The sequence below is a fragment of the Gracilinanus agilis genome, chromosome 2 (genome assembly GCF_016433145.1).
Source record: "Gracilinanus agilis isolate LMUSP501 chromosome 2, AgileGrace, whole genome shotgun sequence".
Classification (NCBI taxonomy): domain Eukaryota; kingdom Metazoa; phylum Chordata; class Mammalia; order Didelphimorphia; family Didelphidae; genus Gracilinanus; species Gracilinanus agilis.
In genome coordinates this window covers 524,376,906-524,396,409 of record NC_058131.1, presented here as the reverse complement: position 1 = coordinate 524,396,409, position 19,504 = coordinate 524,376,906, and the positions used below count along the sequence as shown (strand labels likewise).

At 37.8% G+C, this 19,504-nt stretch overlaps 1 protein-coding gene across 2 annotated transcripts in view; it reads left to right on the top strand.

The window, feature by feature from the left end:
• Window positions 1–12,823: 12,823 nt before the first annotated feature.
• Window positions 12,824–19,504, top strand: part of GOLM2 (golgi membrane protein 2) — a 117,164-nt gene continuing 110,483 nt past the window's right edge. For both annotated transcript variants that reach the window (XM_044665079.1, XM_044665078.1), the window contains exon 1: window positions 12,824–13,340. In XM_044665079.1, the coding sequence (XP_044521014.1) occupies window positions 13,014–13,340 (327 nt within the window). In that variant the 5' untranslated portion in view covers window positions 12,824–13,013. The remainder of the gene's footprint in view (window positions 13,341–19,504) is intronic.

Here is a 19,504-nt window from a genome sequence, read left to right as displayed (position 1 = left end):
TATCAATAAGCACATGAGAGTGTTCTAAATCTCTAATAATTAGAGAAATGCAAATCAAAACAACTCTGAAGTATCACCTCACATCTAGAAGATTGGTTAAAATGAAAGAAGGGGAGAGTAATGAATGCTGGAGGGGATGTGGCAAAATTGGGACATTAATGCATTGCTGGTAGAGTTGTGAACTGATCCAATCATTCTGGCTGGCAATTTGAAACTATGCTCAAAGGGCTATAAAAAAATGCCTGCCCTTTGATCCAGCCATACCATTGTTGGGTTTGTACCCCAAAGAGATCATAGATAAACAGACTTGTATGAAAATATTTATAGCTGTGCTCTTTGTGGTGGTAAAAAACTGGAAAATGAATGTATGCCCTTCAATTGGGGAATGGCTGAACAAATTGTGGTATATGCTGGTGATGGAATACTATTGCGCTCAAAGGAATAATAAACTGGAGGAGTTCCAGGTGAACTGGAAAGACCTCCAGGAATTGATGCAGAGTGAGAGGAGCAGAGCCAGAAGAACATTGTACACAGAGACTGATATACTATGGTAAAATCGAATGTAATGGACTTCTATACTAGCAGCAATGCAATGACCCAGGACAGTTCTGAGGGATTTATGGTAAAGAACACTACCCACATTCAGAGGAAGGACTTCAGGAGAGGAAACATATAAGAAAAACAACTGCTTGAATGCATGGGTTGGGGTGGACATGATTGGGGATGTAGACTCGAAACTACCATACCAATGCAACTATCAACAATTTGGAAATAGGTCTTGATCAATGACACATGATAAAACCAGGGGAAATGGGCGTCGGCATGGGTGGGGGGATGCAGGGGGTGAAGGGGAAAGTAGGAGCATGAATCATGTAACCATGTTAAAAATGAATATTAATAAATGTTTTAAAAAAATAAGACAAATTTAAGTACCCAAATAGAACTTTTAAAAAATTATAGGAGAGGGCACAGCTGGGTGGCTCAATGGATTGAGAGCCAGGCCTAGAGAAGGGAGATCCTAGGTTCAAATCTGGCCTCAGACACTTCCTTGGGCAAGTCAGTTCACCTTCACTGCCTAGCCCTTAATGCTCTTCTGCCTTGAAACCAACACACAATATTGACTCTAATACAGAAGATAAGAATTTTTAAAAAAAAGGAAAGAAAAAAAGAATGACTTCCAAGATTCCCAAAAAGACCAGTGCTGCTGAAATACAATATATTCTTTTTTATCCCTTTTCAATTTTCTCCATATATCTATTAAATTTAACTTTTCTAAAATTTTATTCATCTCCTTTACTTCTTCCTTATTTATTTTTTGGTTAGCTATATCTAGTTCTGATAGGGGAAGGTTGAAGTCCCTCATTAGTATAATTTAACTGTCTATTTCCTACTTAAGCTCCTTTAGTTTATGCTTTAAAAATCTGGATTCTATACCATTTGATGGATATATGTTAAGTACTGATATTACTTCATTGTCTGTACTATGTTTTATCAATATGCAATTACCTTCCTTATTTCTTTTAATCAGATTTATTTTCGCTTTAGCTTTGTCTGAGATCATAATTGCTAGTTTTGCTTCTTTTTTTCATCTCAGCTGAAGCCCAATAGATTCTGCTGTAGTCCTTTAACTTATTCTTTGTGTCTACCTGCCTCAAATGTGTTTCTTATAAACAACATATAGTATATTCTTGTTTTTAATCCACTCTGCTATCTGCTTCTATTTTATGAATGAGTTCATCCCATTTATATTCACACTTATGATTACCATTGTGTATTCCCCTTCATCTTGTTTCCCCTGTTTAATCCTGTGCTTTATCCTTTCACTCTGTTTCTCCATACAAGTGCTTTGCTTTTAATAACTCCCCTCATTCCCTCTCCCTTATATTACTCCTCTTCCAACTACCATCCTTCTTATTGACCTCCTACTTTTCTATAGGGTCTTTTAATCACCTCCCCAACTTCCCCCTCCCTTATATGAATCCTCTTCCCACCATCCCCTTTCTTTCCCCCCTACTTCTCTATAGGGTAAGATAGGAGTTTATACCCCAAATGAATCTGGCTGTTCTTCCCTCTCTGAGCCATTTCCAAAGAGACTAAGGTTTAAGTATTACATGTTACCACCCTCATCCTCCCTTCCATTGTAATAGATTTTTTCACCATGCCTCTTTATGTGATATAATTTGCCCCATTTTACCTCTCTCATTTTTCTCAGTGCACCTCTTTTTTACCCCCTTTTTTGCATATCATCCTAAACAGCTTACTACTACATCTGCTCTATCTATGAATATTTCTCTTTTACATATATGTATATAGTATATCTATAGGTATGTACATGTCTTCTAACTATAATGATAATGATAAAATTTTAAGAATTATAAATATTTCCTCTCCATGTAGGAATATAAACAATTCAACCTTATTGAGTTCCTTAAATTTTTTTCTCTTTCTCATTTACTTTTTTACTCTTCTCTTGAGTTTTGTATTTGGGCATCAAATTTTTTGTTAAGTCTGGTCTTTTTGGGAATGCTTAGAAATATTCTATTTTATTAAATTACCATATTCTCCCCTGAAGGAATATAGTCAGTTTTGATGGGTTGGTAATTGTTGGTTGTAAACCAAGTTTCCTCACCTTCCAGAATATTGTATTCCAAACCATCCAATTCTTCAATGTAAAAACTACCAGATTCTGTGTAATACTGACTAGGGCTCCATGATATTTGAATTATTACTTTCTGGCTGCTCACATTATTTGCTCCTTGGTCCGGGAGCTCTTGGACTTGGCTATAACATTCCTGAGAGCTGGAGATTTATTGCAGGAGGTAATCTACAGATTCTTTCCATTTCTATTTTACCCATTTGTTCAAGAATATCAGGTCAATTTTCTTAGATAATTTCTTATAATATGATGTCTAGGCATTTTTCATCATGACTTTCAGGTAGTCCAATAATTCTTAGATTTTCTCTCCTGGATCTATTTTCAAGGTCTCTTATTTTTTCAATGAGATATTTCATATTTCCATTTTTTCTTCTTTTGATTGTTTTATTGTTTCTTGTTGTCTCATGAAATCATTAGCTTCTATTTGCCTAATTCTAATTTTTAAAAACTAATTTTCTTCCATGACTTTTGATCCTTTGTCTACATTTGTTCTATTCTACTTTTCATGGAACCCTTTTTTACATTAGATTTTTTAAATCTCTTTTTCCACTTGACCAATTTTGCTTTTTTAGCTGTTATTTTCTTTTTGCATTACTTTCATTTTTTTCCTAATTATATTCCACCCCTCTTATTTGATTTTTTAATTCCTTTTTGAACTCATCCAGTGCCCAAGACCAATTCCCACTTTTCTTTGAAGTTTTGCATATGGTTGCTTGGAACTCACCATCCCCCACTGAATCAGTGCCTTGATCTTCTTTGTCTCCATAAAAATTTTCTATGGTTAGGTGTTTCTTTTGCTGTTTACTCATTTTCCCAACCATTTTTTAGCCTATGGACCAGAAGTTCTGAAAACTGTTGATTCTATCTCCTCTACTGATGGCTTGCAGGACTTAAAACACTGTGCACTATTTTTACCCTGGGGCTAGGACTTCCCAGTAGGCTTGAAAGTACTAAGTGCTAGGGACTTCAGGGATTCATTGTGAGCTGCTGTCAAGGCTTGAGACTTCAAGGGATGAGTGTCAGGTATTCTACTGTTAGCTTATACAGAGTTCTGGGATCCAAAAGTAGGCCTATTCCAGGGCTCAGAACCTGGTGCAGTAGGTGGGGGGAGGGGAGTAGTAGGCCCAAACTCCTTTGTGTTCTCCCTTATCCCATGAAAATCAATTCTCTCTGCCTAATTTTTGAGTTGTTTTCCACAGAAAAGCCCCCTCACTCCATCTCCTTTTTGGTTTTTTGACTTCAGTTACTGTGAGGGGCTATTTTAAGGTTGGTGTGAGAGGATTCACAGAGCGATTCCAGCTTTCATTGCTAGTAAGCCACCATCTTGTCTCCACCCCACTCCAGACCTTAGTTAATCTCATTTTTTAAAAAAGAGAGGAAAACTAAGTTGTATTAAAAATTAAAGTTGGAAATTAACAATAATTAAAAAGGAAATAAAGGAAAACATTAAAAACTATTTTGCCCAATTATATGCTAACAACACTGATATCTTGGAGGAAACAGATGAATTCCAGTAAAGATATAAAATGCTCAGATTAACAAAAGAAGAAATAGAATATTAAGACAAGCTAACATCAAAAAAAACCTGTGCAAATCATAAGTAAACTCCCAAGTTAAAAACCTTCAGGACCAGATAGATTTATAAGTGAATTCTATCACACATTCAAAGAACAATTAATTCTAATAACATATAAAGTCATTTCAATAATAAGAAAAGGACACCCCTTTGAATCCTTCTTTTATTTAAAAAAAAAGTCCTTACTTTCTGTCTTAGAATCAATACTTAGGTTGTGAGGCAGAAGTGATATAAGAGCAAGGCAATTGAGGTTAAGTGACTTGCACAGGGTCATGTGACTAGGAAGAGTCTGAGACCAGATTTAAACTCAGGTCCTCCCAACTCAATGCAATCTCTTTCTATGATAAAAAAAAATGTGATCTTAATAACTAATCTAGGGAGAGACAAGGTAGAGAAAGAAAATGAATAGCCAATATGTCCAATGATGACAACACAAACATTTTTTTTTAAGTATTAGCAAGTGCACCACAATAACAACCCAGTTAACCACTAAATATAAAATTAGTTTTTATAATAGATTTTTAACTTAAAAAGCATAGCAAAAACAAACATACAAACAATTACCTTAACACCTTGGGCCATCAGTCTCTATGGTAGAATAGGCAATTAAATTCAAAGTTTAGCTCAATTTCTATGTGGAATTAATCCCATCACATTCAAGTTCTAAGTCAGCTTTTGCTAAACTTGTGGCCTTGATCCCATGGTCCTTAAAGCATCCCACTGGGCTGGCTCCAATATCCAGAGTGAATTCGTGATCTTCCAGATCCTTATGACTATATTCCTCTTGTTTCACTGAAAATGAAATAGTACAAATGAAAAGGCAAATGTTGCAAACCTGTTTCTTAGGGCTATAAGGCTTGAGAAAGGGTAGGGGAAAGGAGGTAGCCTTTAGGCCCTCTCCCCTTGTTGAATAGTGTTACCTTCTGTGACTGAGGTTATTTACTTTCAGACTCAAATGTAGGAAAAACTAACTCTAGTTGCTGATTCAGATACTGACTTTTCTGGTTACAAAGCAGTATATGCCAGTACAGAATATCCATACCTATCCATTCTCCAAGAAGCGGGTCACTCACTTCTTTCACATGAATGATACTATCTTAGGTAGCCAAGCCAATCGCGTCAGACTCATAAGAAGAAAGGCATGGCTTCTCTAGTGCTAGATCTTCTTCTTTGGGAAGTCCTCAGCCTCAGACAAGTCTTTTAGTGTGGTTATTGTATAAGACTCTGAGAAATGAAAACTCACTGGAGAGAAAGGAAAATTTTATTGACCATTGATAGGTTCAGGTGCAAGTCATTTTTCTTTCTTTCTTTCTTTCTTTTTTTTTGGTCAGGTCAAGTAAGACCTAGATTTGATAGTTTGTTAACCATTTTGATGTTTGCATAGGAAATGAGGGACCTTTGCTTTTTGACGTGGAGACCTACAGGTGAGCCAGATTCTGCTGGTCTTGGAGAGACCCTGGGTGAGGGCACAAACTAATGAAAAATTTTTGGAAGATGCCCCTAAGAATGAGACCTGTCTTTATAAACCCAGTGCTTTGATTCTATTATAAGGAAAGAGATGTAAACAAGTAAGAGAGTTTGCACAAAGAGCAGGGTGCTGGATCTGGCTGAATGCCTTGGAACCAGAGGCTGTGTTCTAAGAATGCAGAGATGTTATAAGAGAGGACACAGAGAGCTGCCAAGGGGCTTTTGGACTTTCTATTAAGGGTAAAGCCTAAAACTGACAACTTCCTCCCACTTGGGTTCTCTTCAAGCAGGGGGTTTGATCTTTTCCCCTGTGAAGCCAAAGTTTCAGATTCTATAATCCTGCTGAGATTTAACCTTCATACCTGTAATCCAACTGTGTTCCTGTGTCCAGAGAGAGTGTTCCCAACTGCGTGAAGACCTCTACTGTCCAGCCAGTAACTGTCTGTGAAATAGGCCTGAAGTCATCTTGGGCCTAGCCCCAAGAGGTTTGATCCCTGCAATAAAGGGACTCTGAAAGACTATCAATCTAATCAAACCATTATCTGGGAGGATTAGTAGCTCAGGTAGATAGCCAGGATATATCTAGACAGATTGTAGTAAATAGGTAACATCAAAAACCTTTGCAAGGCTTGTAGAAAGAGGGGAGGCTTACCTAGAGTCTTAGATTAGGACATCCCATCCTTAATCCTCCCTTACAAGTGACTTTGGTTTTAAAAATAAACCCTTATACTTTTTTATAACCTGCCTGAGAGTTTGAGAAGTGCACTGAGCCTGTGGTGGTCTGTCCTCACTGTAGGATACCCTCAATCCTGGTATCTTACATCTATAACAACTAACAGACAGATTGTCAATTTTCAGTTCTGAGCCACTGGTTACATATATGTATAATCCCCAGGTCTTTTTTATTATCAGATCACTTCATAGTCACTTCTTCCCCCATCCTCATCCCATCACTGTCCAACATGTTTTTCTCTTCTTCTCCCACCTCCTACCTTGAGATCTAGGGCAACAATATTAATTTACTACATACTTTCCCATCTTCTCTTGCCTTACTCCCCAACATGTATTTTTCAATCCAGTGACACAGGACTCCTGGCTGTTCCCTGTACAAAACACTTCATCTTTCAGCTCTGAGCATTTCTTCATTTCTAGAATGTTTTCCCTCCTTTGCTCCAAATAATGGCCTCTTTGGTTTTCCAATTAAATTTCATCCTTTATAGGAAATCTTTCTCAATCCCTCTTAATTCTAATGCTTTCCCGCTCTTAATTATTTCTTATTTATCTTGTAAATATAGCTTGCTTAGTATATATTTCTTTCTATGTTATTTCCCCATTAGTCTGTAAGCTCCATGAGGGCAGGGACTGTCTTTTCCCTCTTTATGTGTCCCCAGGGCTTAGAACAGTACCTGGCACATAGTAGGTGCTTAATAAATGTTTATTGAATTGAAATATAACAGACTACTGTGTTTACATGGGAGGAATACCTAAAACAATGATAAATTATATTTCTAGGGTGCATAAAGATTTCCAACGCACTTTCTTCACAATGATCTCGTGTTAGAGATAAAATAAATACCATTTATGTAAATAAATGAAGCTCAGAGTTTAATGACTTGCTTACTTGGTTATACAGCAAATAGATGTCAATGGGGATTCAAATCCAATACTCTTTTTCTTGCCATAAACATCCTTATAATTTCTTATACTTTGGTTGTATAATCCTTAAATTTGTAAAGCACTTTCCACATATAATCCTATAAGTACAACAGGCATTATCATCTCTATTTTATAGATGGGAAGATGAGGCTTAGAAAGGTTAAGAGACCTGCTCATTGTCACTCAATTAGCAAGAGTCACAGGCAAGAGCTGAAAACAAATACTCTTAACTCTAGACATAGCATTCTCTCCACTAGGCCATACTTCACTGTTACTTTTTTTAAAAAGTTTTATTCCTTTTATTTCAAAATATATCTCCCCCACCTTCGGTGCCTTCTTTGCACTAACACATACTTATCTGTATATGTACACATGAGTAAATTTATTATTCTTGACCTTTTGCCCCTCCATATGAATTTTATCTTCTCTAATTCAATTAAGTAGCACTCAGCAATTTGATTGGTAGAGTGCTAAAAGAATTATTTCTTGTACTTATTATAAGGTACTAATTTGTTGTTGTTGAAACATTTTAGTCACAACTAACTCTTTATGCCCCCTTCTAAATGTGTATATATTTTTTCTTAAGCACAACGTCCAAATCCAGTGCATTATCATGGCATGGAGAAGATCGGAGTTCTTGAAGGTTTTACTAGTCTGGTAGAGTTTGTAATACTGGAAAGGCTTCGAGTATGGCCCTGCCAATAGACTTAGTCTGTTTCTACTAACTTGGTATTAACTACTTACTTAGATAAGTACAAAGAAGCCTATCACCAATAGGCTGGGCAGTTGATGTGAGTTTTTTTAAGCATAGCAACTCACAAAACAAAGAAAAATATAAAATGGCCCTTAATCTCAGGTGAACCCATTCTACTTCTGCAGAGATTCTAACAACGATAGGAAAGGGGCTAGAGGCTGATCATCTAGGAAGTTGACTGGATCAATTTCTCAGGGATAGGCTAGCTATATGAAAAACAGTAGATTTTGGTCAGATAAGGGAATTTGAGTTCTTGAATATGGAAGTACATTTGTGGGTGATGTCAAGGGTTGGAAGCTATCCAACAGCTCCAGGGGTTTGGCAGGTACATGGTTTAGGTGAGAACGAATGAGGCAGAAGCCAGAGGCTGTTAGCTCATGGCTGCTCCAAAAAACCTCTGAGCTTTCTTTATTTTATACCAGTTTCTTACAAAGCACAGTTGAAATTACAGAATTACATCATGATTGGCATATATTCTACAAAAGATTTTCTCATGAAGAGTATGCCTGGATGAGAGAAGGTCCAAGGTCAAAAATGAGCCTCACTTTATCTAAAAGTTATTTTAGCAAAAAGCTTCCATACTTCAAAAGATATCTTTAAAGAATGAGCCTTTAAGATTATGGGGTGGAAAGTACCTAGATGCATATGTAATTTGTCTGGCTCTGCCTACAGTGTCCTTGGAAAGATACAGAGCAGCTTCAGCTAATTTCTGCATTTTTTGGCTTGGAAAAATTGTTAACTCCTTAACTGCTGGTTTACTAAAAACTTAAAGCTATCCTAGAAAATTAGATTATAATGCTTTCCAATAGGAAAACGTGTTGATCATAAAAGGAGTCACAGAGAGGAGTCCAGATTTTTATCTTAGATAAGCCATCATGTCTGCATCCTGACTTGCAGGGCAGAAAAAATCAAATGCACGGCCTTGCCTGGCTGTGTTGATCTTTTGATGGGGTCTAGATAAAAAGGTTCTATTAAAGGACCCTGTTTCTCTCAGTGGCTTCCAACAGGCAAAATCAAGGGTATTACCATCTTTCTGTGTGAGTGAGATTGGGTAGAGGAGAAGAGATATCAGTCATGATGAGTAGATGGAGAAACAGTGATCGTGGAGTGTCAATATGTATGTTGAAGTCCCCCAGTATGAGGGCAGTAGATGAGGAAGAGAAAGATTGTGAGCCAGGTACTGAACTCATGGAAGTTACAAGGATTTAGGATTTTGGTTGGGGAGAAGCGGATCATAGAAACCTTAAAGGAAATAGAGCGTTAAAGGAAGAAAGCCTCTATGAACAGAGAACAAATGGAATGGGTGCTATTGCTGAGAAGTTATGAGGAATGGAAGATCAGGCTGAAGGAGTTTTCCTTCATCCCTTTCCTCCACTTTTAGGTATTTTCAATCTACTCAATAAGACTGACCATCTGCTATAGGTTATAGGGAAAACTATAAGGAGTTACTAGAGTGGCTCTAAGTTTATTAGCCTGCACTAAGATCTATCTATAATTTTGACATCCTTACCCAAATCCTGTTTTTTAGTTTTGGGGTCATGTAGAATAAAACAAAAAGTTATCTCTTCTCCATTACAGTCCTATATTGGCCCTTATAAGTAAGTTCTTTGACATTTGCTCTGAAAATAAGTCAATGAGCAATGATTACATTTTATTTTGTGCCAGGAACTGCATGTGCAAAGAAAACTGGAAAGACAATCCCTGATCACCAGAGTAATAATTAAAATTGAATTATGAGGTTGTTAGTAGCTTTAGTAGTTTTATTACATCAAAGTAGAGATAGTAACAAGAGGGAAATGTAGGAAAGAGGTAGGGAGTTGTCTAGCCTACCACCCTATGTGCTGTTCTGATGGAATCCAGCTCACCACTGACAGGGTTCCAATCTCCAACCAGAAGTCTGTGAGAGTCTCTTCAGCAAGAATCACCAGAGCAAGATTGTCTCAGAGTCACCAGAGCCAGAGAGTCCCTTCAGCAAGAGTCACCAATGCTAGAGTCAGAATCTGAATCCAAATGGGAATCAGAATGGGAATCCAAGTGTCCTTTCAGCAAGAGCCACCAGCACCAGAGCCAGAGAGAGAATGTCTTCCAGAACCCCAGTCTTGCTTTTTATAAGCTGATTTCTCCACCCATTTTCTCCCAGTCACATCTCAGGAACCAATCATAGTTCCTTAATTTGCCTGGCACTATGGCATCAATTTCCTGTCTCTTTGGTTTCAACTTTCTTTCACTGTGGGCGTGTGTATCCTTGCATATCTCAATGGTAAAAGACTTCCAGGTCCCTGATTAAATTAAAAGGGAGGAGCATTCCAAGTCCCTGACTGATTAAATTAAAACCAAGAGAGATTAATTCCTTTCTCACATCAAATTACATATTAATTGAGGAAACACGTAAATAACTAGGGACATAAAATCTATATACAGAGTAGCTGTAAGGAACTCTGAGAGGAGAAGGATTAGCATTTGGGATGAGGAATATAGTAAAGACTTTCTAAAGATGAAACTTAAGCTGAGATTCATAACCGAGAGGCAGAGGTGTGGGTACAGATCATTGGGCACAGGTAGAGGTCTAACTAAGTTAGACCTTCATTGATAGGAAGTAGACTGTGTAGAGGAGAGTAAGGAGTAGAAAGATTGGAAAGGTAGGAAGGGGTGAGGTTATGAAACAGGGTAAATCAGTCCCATTTCAAAGTAGTGGCCCTTATAATACCTATATAAGATTTTTATTCACAGGCCCAAAGTGAAAGAGCTAGTGTATTTACTGAGGATTGAGTAATTGGTACTTTAATTCACTACAGTTAGGGCTAATGAGTAGCCATCTGCAACTCTTGCTTCTCCTTAATCCAGATTGTGTTTAAAATGTTTGTTTAAATCTAATTGGTATGGTTAACTTGGGAAAACACAGAACTACTGATGTAGTCAGAAAAACCAAGTCTTTAATCAGGAAAGAGATAGTGTTCGATACTGGGCCACTACACAGAATCAAGAGCCTAAAAACTACACAGAGCCAAAAGCTCTGGCACTCTGGCAACAGTATCTCTGAGACAATCACTGGGCAAGGTGATTCTCCAAAGAACACTAGAACTTGAAGAATTTATATATCATTTGGGGAACTAAGGACAGAGAAGTATGATTGATTGGCATTACCATGGCTACAAGGAAATGAGATGTCCAGAACAGGATTATTAGGGAGAGGCTAATGCTTTACAATGAATACAAAAGGGAAGGGTCCAGCCAAAGGCTGGGCTACCTAGGAGAGGACTTTGATACAATGGGAGAAACTACGAGGACAAAAGGGTACATAACATTTGATTTAGGTCTTAAGGTCTATAGTTCTGTCTGAAATGGGTTAGTCTGGGACTTTACTAGGGTTGAATTCTCAGGGGACTGGGACAGACTTGGAGTCTCCAGATTTCAAGTTGACAGTATAAACCTACTAGAATTCTGTATGAGAAATGTAATAAATGGGAGAACACCCTGTTCTGCAATGCAATTCTCTTGTTTTTACTTTATCTTGGAAGCTTAGATTCAAGGTTCTTCTTTCCAGCTCTTTTTTAATGTGCTTGCTTTCTCTGATTAGAACATAAACTCCATGAAGACGGACCATAGAATTTACTTGTTTTTTATCCCCAGTGCCCTGCACATACTAAAAGCTTAAATTATGTATTAGTTTGAAAAACTTAAGAATTTTAATCCACACAATGACAACCACTGATTCCAAAGGACTCATACACGTGCTACTCACTTGAGAGACTCAAGAGAACATACAGAGTGGGCCATTTTTTGGACATGGCCAATAGGGAAATTCATTTTTGCTTGGTTACACAAGGTTGCCCTAGGGGTTTGTTTTCCTTTCTAAATTGGGTGAAGGAGGACGTAGAAGGGAGAGAGGAGTGGTTAATTTTGAAAAAAGGCCAAATTTTAAAGAACCAAAAAGCATGTCTCTTTTGAAAATAGTTTACTATTAATACATTTTGTCCGAATAGCCCCTATCTTTTTTTTTTAAAACGAGACATCCACCATGGCCTCAAAGATCAAGTTTTCCTTTCTGAAAACATTTGGATTTTTAAAAAAACATAAACAACTTAAAACGGGAATGCCCCGTATCGGCTGCAGTTGCTGTGCCACGTCCCCGGTTCCCGTTTCATTGCCCGCATACACCAGAGAACGTGCAGCATTAGGAGGGAGAGTTGCACCTGGAGGAGCCTAGGGAGCAGAGCGATGCCCACAAGAAAGGACCTCGGCACGTGGCTCAAGATGGGGAACAGATGAGGCCAGGGCAGCTCTCCCTTAGCTCCAGACCCAACACTAACATCGGGCCGCAGGGTTAAGGAAATGTTACCACCGCCACTCCCAGCCGAAGAGTGCCGGGAACCCCAACAGTAGACGAGAAAGCTCCCGCCCTCTCGCGAGAAAGGGGCGTCGGCGGAAACCGGGAAAGTAGCCCCCCCCCCACTCCCAATAGCCCGGAGCTGTCCAATTGGGCGGGGCCGAAGGTAAGCCCGCCCCTTCCGATTCTTCTGTACGCTCCTCTCTCGCTCGGATCCACCGAGGCTTGGTGGGTTGGGGTGTGAGGTTCTCGTGGGTGCTCCGTCCGGGGCCTTCCACGTAGAGCTTCTCTTCAGGTGTAGAGTCTTAGACCGAAAGCAAGCGTGCTGAGCAGGCAGGGAAGAAAGGGACCAGGGGAAGGAGGGCGGGGCGGGTCTGCCCCTCGCGGCCCCGCCCCTTTCTCCGTTTCTACTCTCCCTCCCTCTCCGCCTGCCAGAGGGCCCTGGGGCCAGGTCCCCCAGGCGGCGACTGCCTGGTCGAGGTTCTCTTGCTCTGAGGCCACCTTTGTCCCATTGCCGCCTCGCCAGCCTGCCAGCTCCTACTCCCACCTGCTTCCCGCCTGCGTCTGAGCCCGGAGGATGGTGGGATTCGGGGCCAACCGGCGGGCCGGCCGCCTTCCCTCCCTGGTGCTTCTGGGGCTGTTGGTGGTGATCGCAATTCTCGCCTTCAACTATTTGAGGGTCTCCTCCCGCCACGTCCTGCTTCAGGAGGAGATGCTGGAGCTGCAAAGCCAGGTGCAGAGGACAGAGGTGGCCCGCAATCACCTGGAGAAGCGCAACTCGGACCTCCTGCTGCTGGTGGACTCGCACAAGAAGCAGATGGATCAGAAGGAGGCAGACTACGGCCTCCTTAGCAGCCGTCTGCAGGCCAGGGAAGGCCAAGGGAAGAGATGTGAAGATGACAAGGTAAGGACTACCACTCTCATTCTCTCTCCCCCACCTCCCGCCCCCAACCTCCAGGCTCTTTCTCTCGGCCCTGAGGAATGGATGCTTTTTGGGGGGGCTTGCTAGCACCTTAAAGCCTCCTTTATAACCACCGACAAATTCCTTCCTTCTAACATTTCAAATTTATCCCTTATTCACCCTCATCTTCCATCACCTAACCCCTGCTGGCCTGTGTCAGGTAAGTGTAGTTCCTGTTGGGGTGGCATGTATGGATGGGGAGGGACCACTTCCTCCCACCTTTATCTTCAGACTCAGCTGCTGAGCTGGCAGTAGCAATCATCAGGCTTATGTGGCAGCATCACATTCACAAACACATAAATCTGGAGACTGCCAAGATTTGGTATGGTTTATTATTGCTGTCATCCTTATCCTGTACACACTGAAAGATGTTTCTTTTCTTTCCTTCTTTTTTAAAAAACAAAAAACATTTGCACCTTTTCATACTCAGCCTACCCACAGGAGTTTATGCTAGGACTTATCCTTTAAGCAATTAAGCATTTCCACAAAACTGTATGTTGATGATTTTCAAATGTTACCTGCTCTTTGAATCGATTTATATTACCAGAATTTAACTTAAGATCTGGACATATTTGTTCCAAATTTCTATAGCCTATGTTATATTCCAGATTGGTGGCTAAATTTGCATGTAGGGTAGGACATAAAGCTATAAGTACCTAGTTTTAACATTTTATGAAAGTGTTTTTGAAGACATAAAGGAAGTAAAGCATAATTTCTGTGCTTTAGTTCTTGTGTTATATATTTTATGGAAAAAATAGTAAAAGGCTTCAAATTAAAAATATTTAAAGCCACTGTATAAATTTGGCATTTTTATGTTTTTCATGTAGCAGAAAATCATAGCTAAAATATTTTTTATGAATTTTTAAAAAATTAAGTATTTTGTTAAAACAGATTTGCACATCCTTGATATTAGTATGTTTCCTTTGCCAACTATGTTACATCAGAACCTTTTTAGAAATGTCATTTTCCTAGATTTAATATCTCTTTTTAAGCCATCATCAATTTCCAGCCTCCTCACCATGATTTTTCCTCTTCTTACATTAAGTTTGAGGTCCTACTTGTTCATGCAAACCTATGACTGTTATATCATAGTATATATCTAGAATAAGAAGAGACCTTGAATGTTTTCTGGTTTCACAATTTTTTATTTTGCAGATGAGTAAACTGAGACCCTGAGAGGAGAAGTGACCGTTCTGAGGACACATAGATAGTATCAGAGCCAGGCTTTGGATCTATATGTTCTGAGTCTGAATCTAGTGCTCTTTCCAACATACTGTACTTTCTACAATCTCAAAGGAAGAACTATCTTTTCTTTCAAAAGCAAAGCATTCTATCTGTTTTGGAGGGTCTCATTTCATCTTTCTTCCCATGGTCATCATCTCCTTTTTTTAGTATCGTCAATAAGTGTATTTGTCTATCTCTATTTCTCTCCTCTTTAGCCTTCACACATAGCAGTTTTCTCATCTTCCAGAAAGAGGCTGTTTTTTACCTTGCTTCACATTATCTAGTTTCTCTTCTTTTTACATACTTCGTATTTTTCTCCTGTCAAAATCCCATAAATCCTGTGATTTATAACTAATGCCTCTACTTATGTTCCATTCTCATTTTAACCTCACACTAACACATCTTCTGTCCTTACCAGTTAACTAAAATTATTTTCTTGAAAGTCACCAGTGACCTCTTCCTGAACAAATTAAAAAACTTATTCTTAATCTTCATTTTACCTTGTCTCTATAACATCTGATACTGTTATTTGTCATTGATTTCATAAAACTATCTCCTCTCTTGCTTTGATGAAATTTGTCTTCCACTGGGTGTACTAAACATTTCTCCAACTTGTCATTTTCTTAGTTTCCTCTGGAAATAAACTTTGTTTTTGACTCTCTCCCAGCTATAGACCTGTGATCCTAGCCAATATTCTAATAATTTCCCCTTTTTTGTGTGCTAATAACTTTGATATTTCAGATCTCAGAAATCTAGTCCAACTTGTACCTGAATGAAATCTCTTCTGTTATATCTTTAGCAAATATGCATCTATCATATCAAAGACCATCATTAATAGGGAAGCCTATTCCCTCCTCAGGCAACCCAGATAACTTCTAAATAGCTCTAATTATTAGGATGTTAGTGAGCCAAAATTTGCTTCTTTGCAACTTTTACCCATTGCCCCTAGTTCTGCCATTTAGAGGACAAGTAAGACTAATATTATTATTTTTTATATGACAATCTTTAAACTACTTAAAAACAGTCATCATGTCCCCTTGGAATCTTTTCTTCTCCAGACCAAATATCCTTAGTTCCTTCTTTTTATAGAATATTTTCTCATATCACCATCCTCAGTGTTTTCCTTTGCACCAAAGAGTAAATATATATTTTTTAAATTGTAGTAAGAAGAAATTAATATAGTATTTTAGATGTGGTCTAAACAGGGTAAAATGTGGCAGTACTGTTGTTTCTTTAATTCTAAACATTATGCTTCCATTAGTGAAGACTAAGCAAAGTATTAATAATGAACTGAGTATTTGTTTCAAGGTTTATTTTTCCAGGAGTGTGAGGTAGTAGAGGTGCTGTTATGGATAGGGTTCCTCTTCTTCCAAAGGACAAGCAAATAAAAGGTAGATCAAAAAGAATTGTAAAATAGGACAATAACATGTTGGATTTATTAATCATCTGAGGCTAAGATCAAATGTTGATATTTTAAAAGAAAAGCAAATTCTACAATAATAGAGATTTTTCATTTTCTTGTACAATTCTCTTCTGTTTTACACGTTATATGGAAATGCTTGTTTATTTGGTGTTTGTCAAGTTCAGAATTTAAAAATAACAAATATTGAATACTGGATAATATGACTAGAGACCAAGAATGTCACAAACCACAGCAGGGACACATGACTAGAAAAGGAAGTGGGCTGATTATATAGCAGAGTGAAAGGATAGAAAATAGGCAGATGGAATATTGCAATGTAGACGTACATCACACTGAAGAGATCCTCATAGGGTTATAAAGTGAGAGCTGGCTAAACTCCCCATTTTTAAAGATGAGAAACTGAGGACAGGAAAGGTTAAATGACTTGTCTGGGGTCATATAGATAATAAGTGATAGAGGTGGGATTTGAACCCATTTCTTCCTTTCTTCCAAATTCATCACTTTATTCATTATACCATTCTTCCTCTAAGGAGGAGCCATAGAAATATTTGAATAATAATTATATAAGATAAAAAGGCTTGCATAGAATGTATTGATAGAAGGAATACTTACAAACTGAATTAAGGATCTATCAAGATTCCATTGGCTTGTTGGCTGTTATGTTGTGTGTTTGAATCATTAAGCTTATTATGATGTACTAAAACTCACATATCTTTTTTGTGTCATCTGTTGTCTAGCCATCTCTCCACTATGTGCTTATTCTTCTGGATCCAAGTGGCCTTGAAATTTTAGTATTTGGTTCCGCTCATTGGTCTATCCTGATGGAATCTTTCCAAATCTCAGATTCTGCCTGTCTCCTAACTTTATATTATCTGTGCACTTGAAAAGCCCATCATTTATGCCTTTATCAAAATAATTGATAAAAATGCTAAACAGAACAGAACCAAAGACAAATCCCTAGAGTACTTGCTAGAAACGTCCTTTCAGATCGACATTGACATTAATCATTCTTTAGGCCCAAATTGTACTAATGCAAATCCATATAGCTGCAATCCTGTCCACCCTATATTTCTCTATTCTATCTATAAAGCTAACTTGAGACTTCACCATATACTTTGCCAAAATTCAGTAAAACATTCTATTAATCTAATAATCTAATAGTCATGTCAAAAAAGGAAATGAAATTAGTTTAGTATAATATATTCTTTCTTTTTTTAAACCCTTACTTTACATCTTAGAATCAATATTATGTATCACTTCTCAAGCAGAAAAGTGGTAAGGGCTAGGCAATAAGGGTTAAGTAATTTTTTCCCCAGGGTCACACAGCTAGGAAATGTCTGAGGCCAGATTTGAACCCAGAACTCCATCTCTAGGCCTGGGCATAATGTATTTTTAATAAACCTGTGCTGGTTTTTAGTGATCTGTTGCTTCCCTTTGAAGATGCTCACATAGCACTCATTTTAATAAGTTCTAGAGTTTTGTCAGGAATCAAAATCAAACTTATAGATACATAATTTGAATCAATATCTTTAGTTCCATTCTGTTACCTTGAATGTCTTAACTATATCTCAAATTCAACAAAATAATATAGTAGTACACTAATTGAGGAGAGGTGAGACCTAAGTTCTGGAATCTGCTTTGCCACTAATTTTAACTATATAACCTTTGGCAAGTCATTTAGTTTTGAGATTTTTTTTTAATCTTTGTAAAATAAGGAGTTTGGACTAAGGGCTGTTCTAAACCGTACAATTTTGTGTTTCATTAAAACTTGTCATCCCCTCACACTTTATTTGGCTTCATATCCCAACTTTTATTAGACATCTGAGAATAATGTGTTTCTTCCCTTTCATTCATTGTTCAGTAGTCACCAAATATTGTCCATTCTTTTGAAATATCTGTTATATCTTTCCTCTCTGTTCCTAACACAACCAGTTCAGTCAAACCCTTTACTTTCTTGTTTTTATTACTATAAGAGCCCTATAACTGATCTCCATTCCTCTAGTCTATCCCCCTTCCATTCTATCCTGCACAAAGTGAAGCCCAGAAAAGTATGAGATCTTATAGATAGGAGGTGACAGACTCAGGACCTCTAACTCAATATACATTTCTTTTTCTACTTCTTTCTTTAAATGACTTCCAAGTTATTCTGATTCTCAATAATCTTATCCTTTTTCCAACTTTTGTACTTTCAGTCCTTGGTTATGTATTATTGAATGGTGCTCAGATTTTTGTGTTAACCTTATCTCTCTAAATAGATCATACTTTCTTTCAAACTAAAAATGTCATATTTTTATATGATTAATTGCTCTTTTATTAGCTCAATGTGAGACAGGTTTTTCATATATTGCATTTTCTTGAAGTCCAAATAGAAATTGTCTTCCAAATGATTGTCCTCTGATTTTTTGATCTTTAACATGTACTGATCTTTGATACGGAATAATATTTTAGTCAGCTATGCACTGTACTTCCTACTTTGGGTGCAATGTCTTATTTACTTGCCCTTTCTCTTTCTCTTGTCATCTCACTTTGGCCCTCATAGAGAGTCCTTTGGTCATGGGGACCAAGTAGAATCTAAATGACCCTCCAAATTGTAGGAAACTTATGTTTCTTCATGCATCTTCAACTTTCTGAGAACTTGCCAGGGCTTTGTTTTACCAAAACTGTGATTGAGAATATGAATAGAGAATTGTTGTTCAGAGTTGTTTCTTCAATGCCACTGTTAAGAGTTAGGGATGATCAAAACAATATGGTACTGGCTAAGAGATAGAGAGGAGGATCAATGGAATAGACTGGGGATAAATGACATCAGCAAGACAGTGTATGATAAACCCAAAGAGCCCAACTTTTGGGACATGAATCCACTATTTGACAAAAACTGCTGGGAAATTTGGAAAACAATATGGGAGAGATTAGGTCTAGATCAACATCTCACACCCTACACCAAGATAAATTCAGAATGGGTGAACGACTTGAATATAAAGAGGGAAACTATAAACATGTTAAGTGAACACAGAATAGTATACTTGTCAGATCTCTGGGAAAGGAAAGACTTTAAAACCAAGCAAGAGTTAGAGAAAATTACAAAATGTAAATTAAATGGTTTTGATTATATTAAACTAAAAAGTTTCTGTACAAACAAAAACAATGTAGTCAAAATCAGAAGGGAAACAACAAATTGGGAAAAAATCTTTATAACGAAAAACTCTGACAGGGGTCTAATCACTCAAATATACAAGGAGTTAAAGCAATTGTATAAAAAATCAAGCCATTCCCCAATTGATAAATGGGCAAGAGACATGAATAGGCAATTTTCAGGTAAAGAAATCAAAAGTATCAATAAGCACATGAGAAAGTGTTCCAAATCTCTAATAATTAGAGAAATGCAAATCAAAACAACTCTGAGGTATCACCTCACACCTAGCAGATTGGCTAAAATGAAAGAAGGGGAGAGTAATGAATG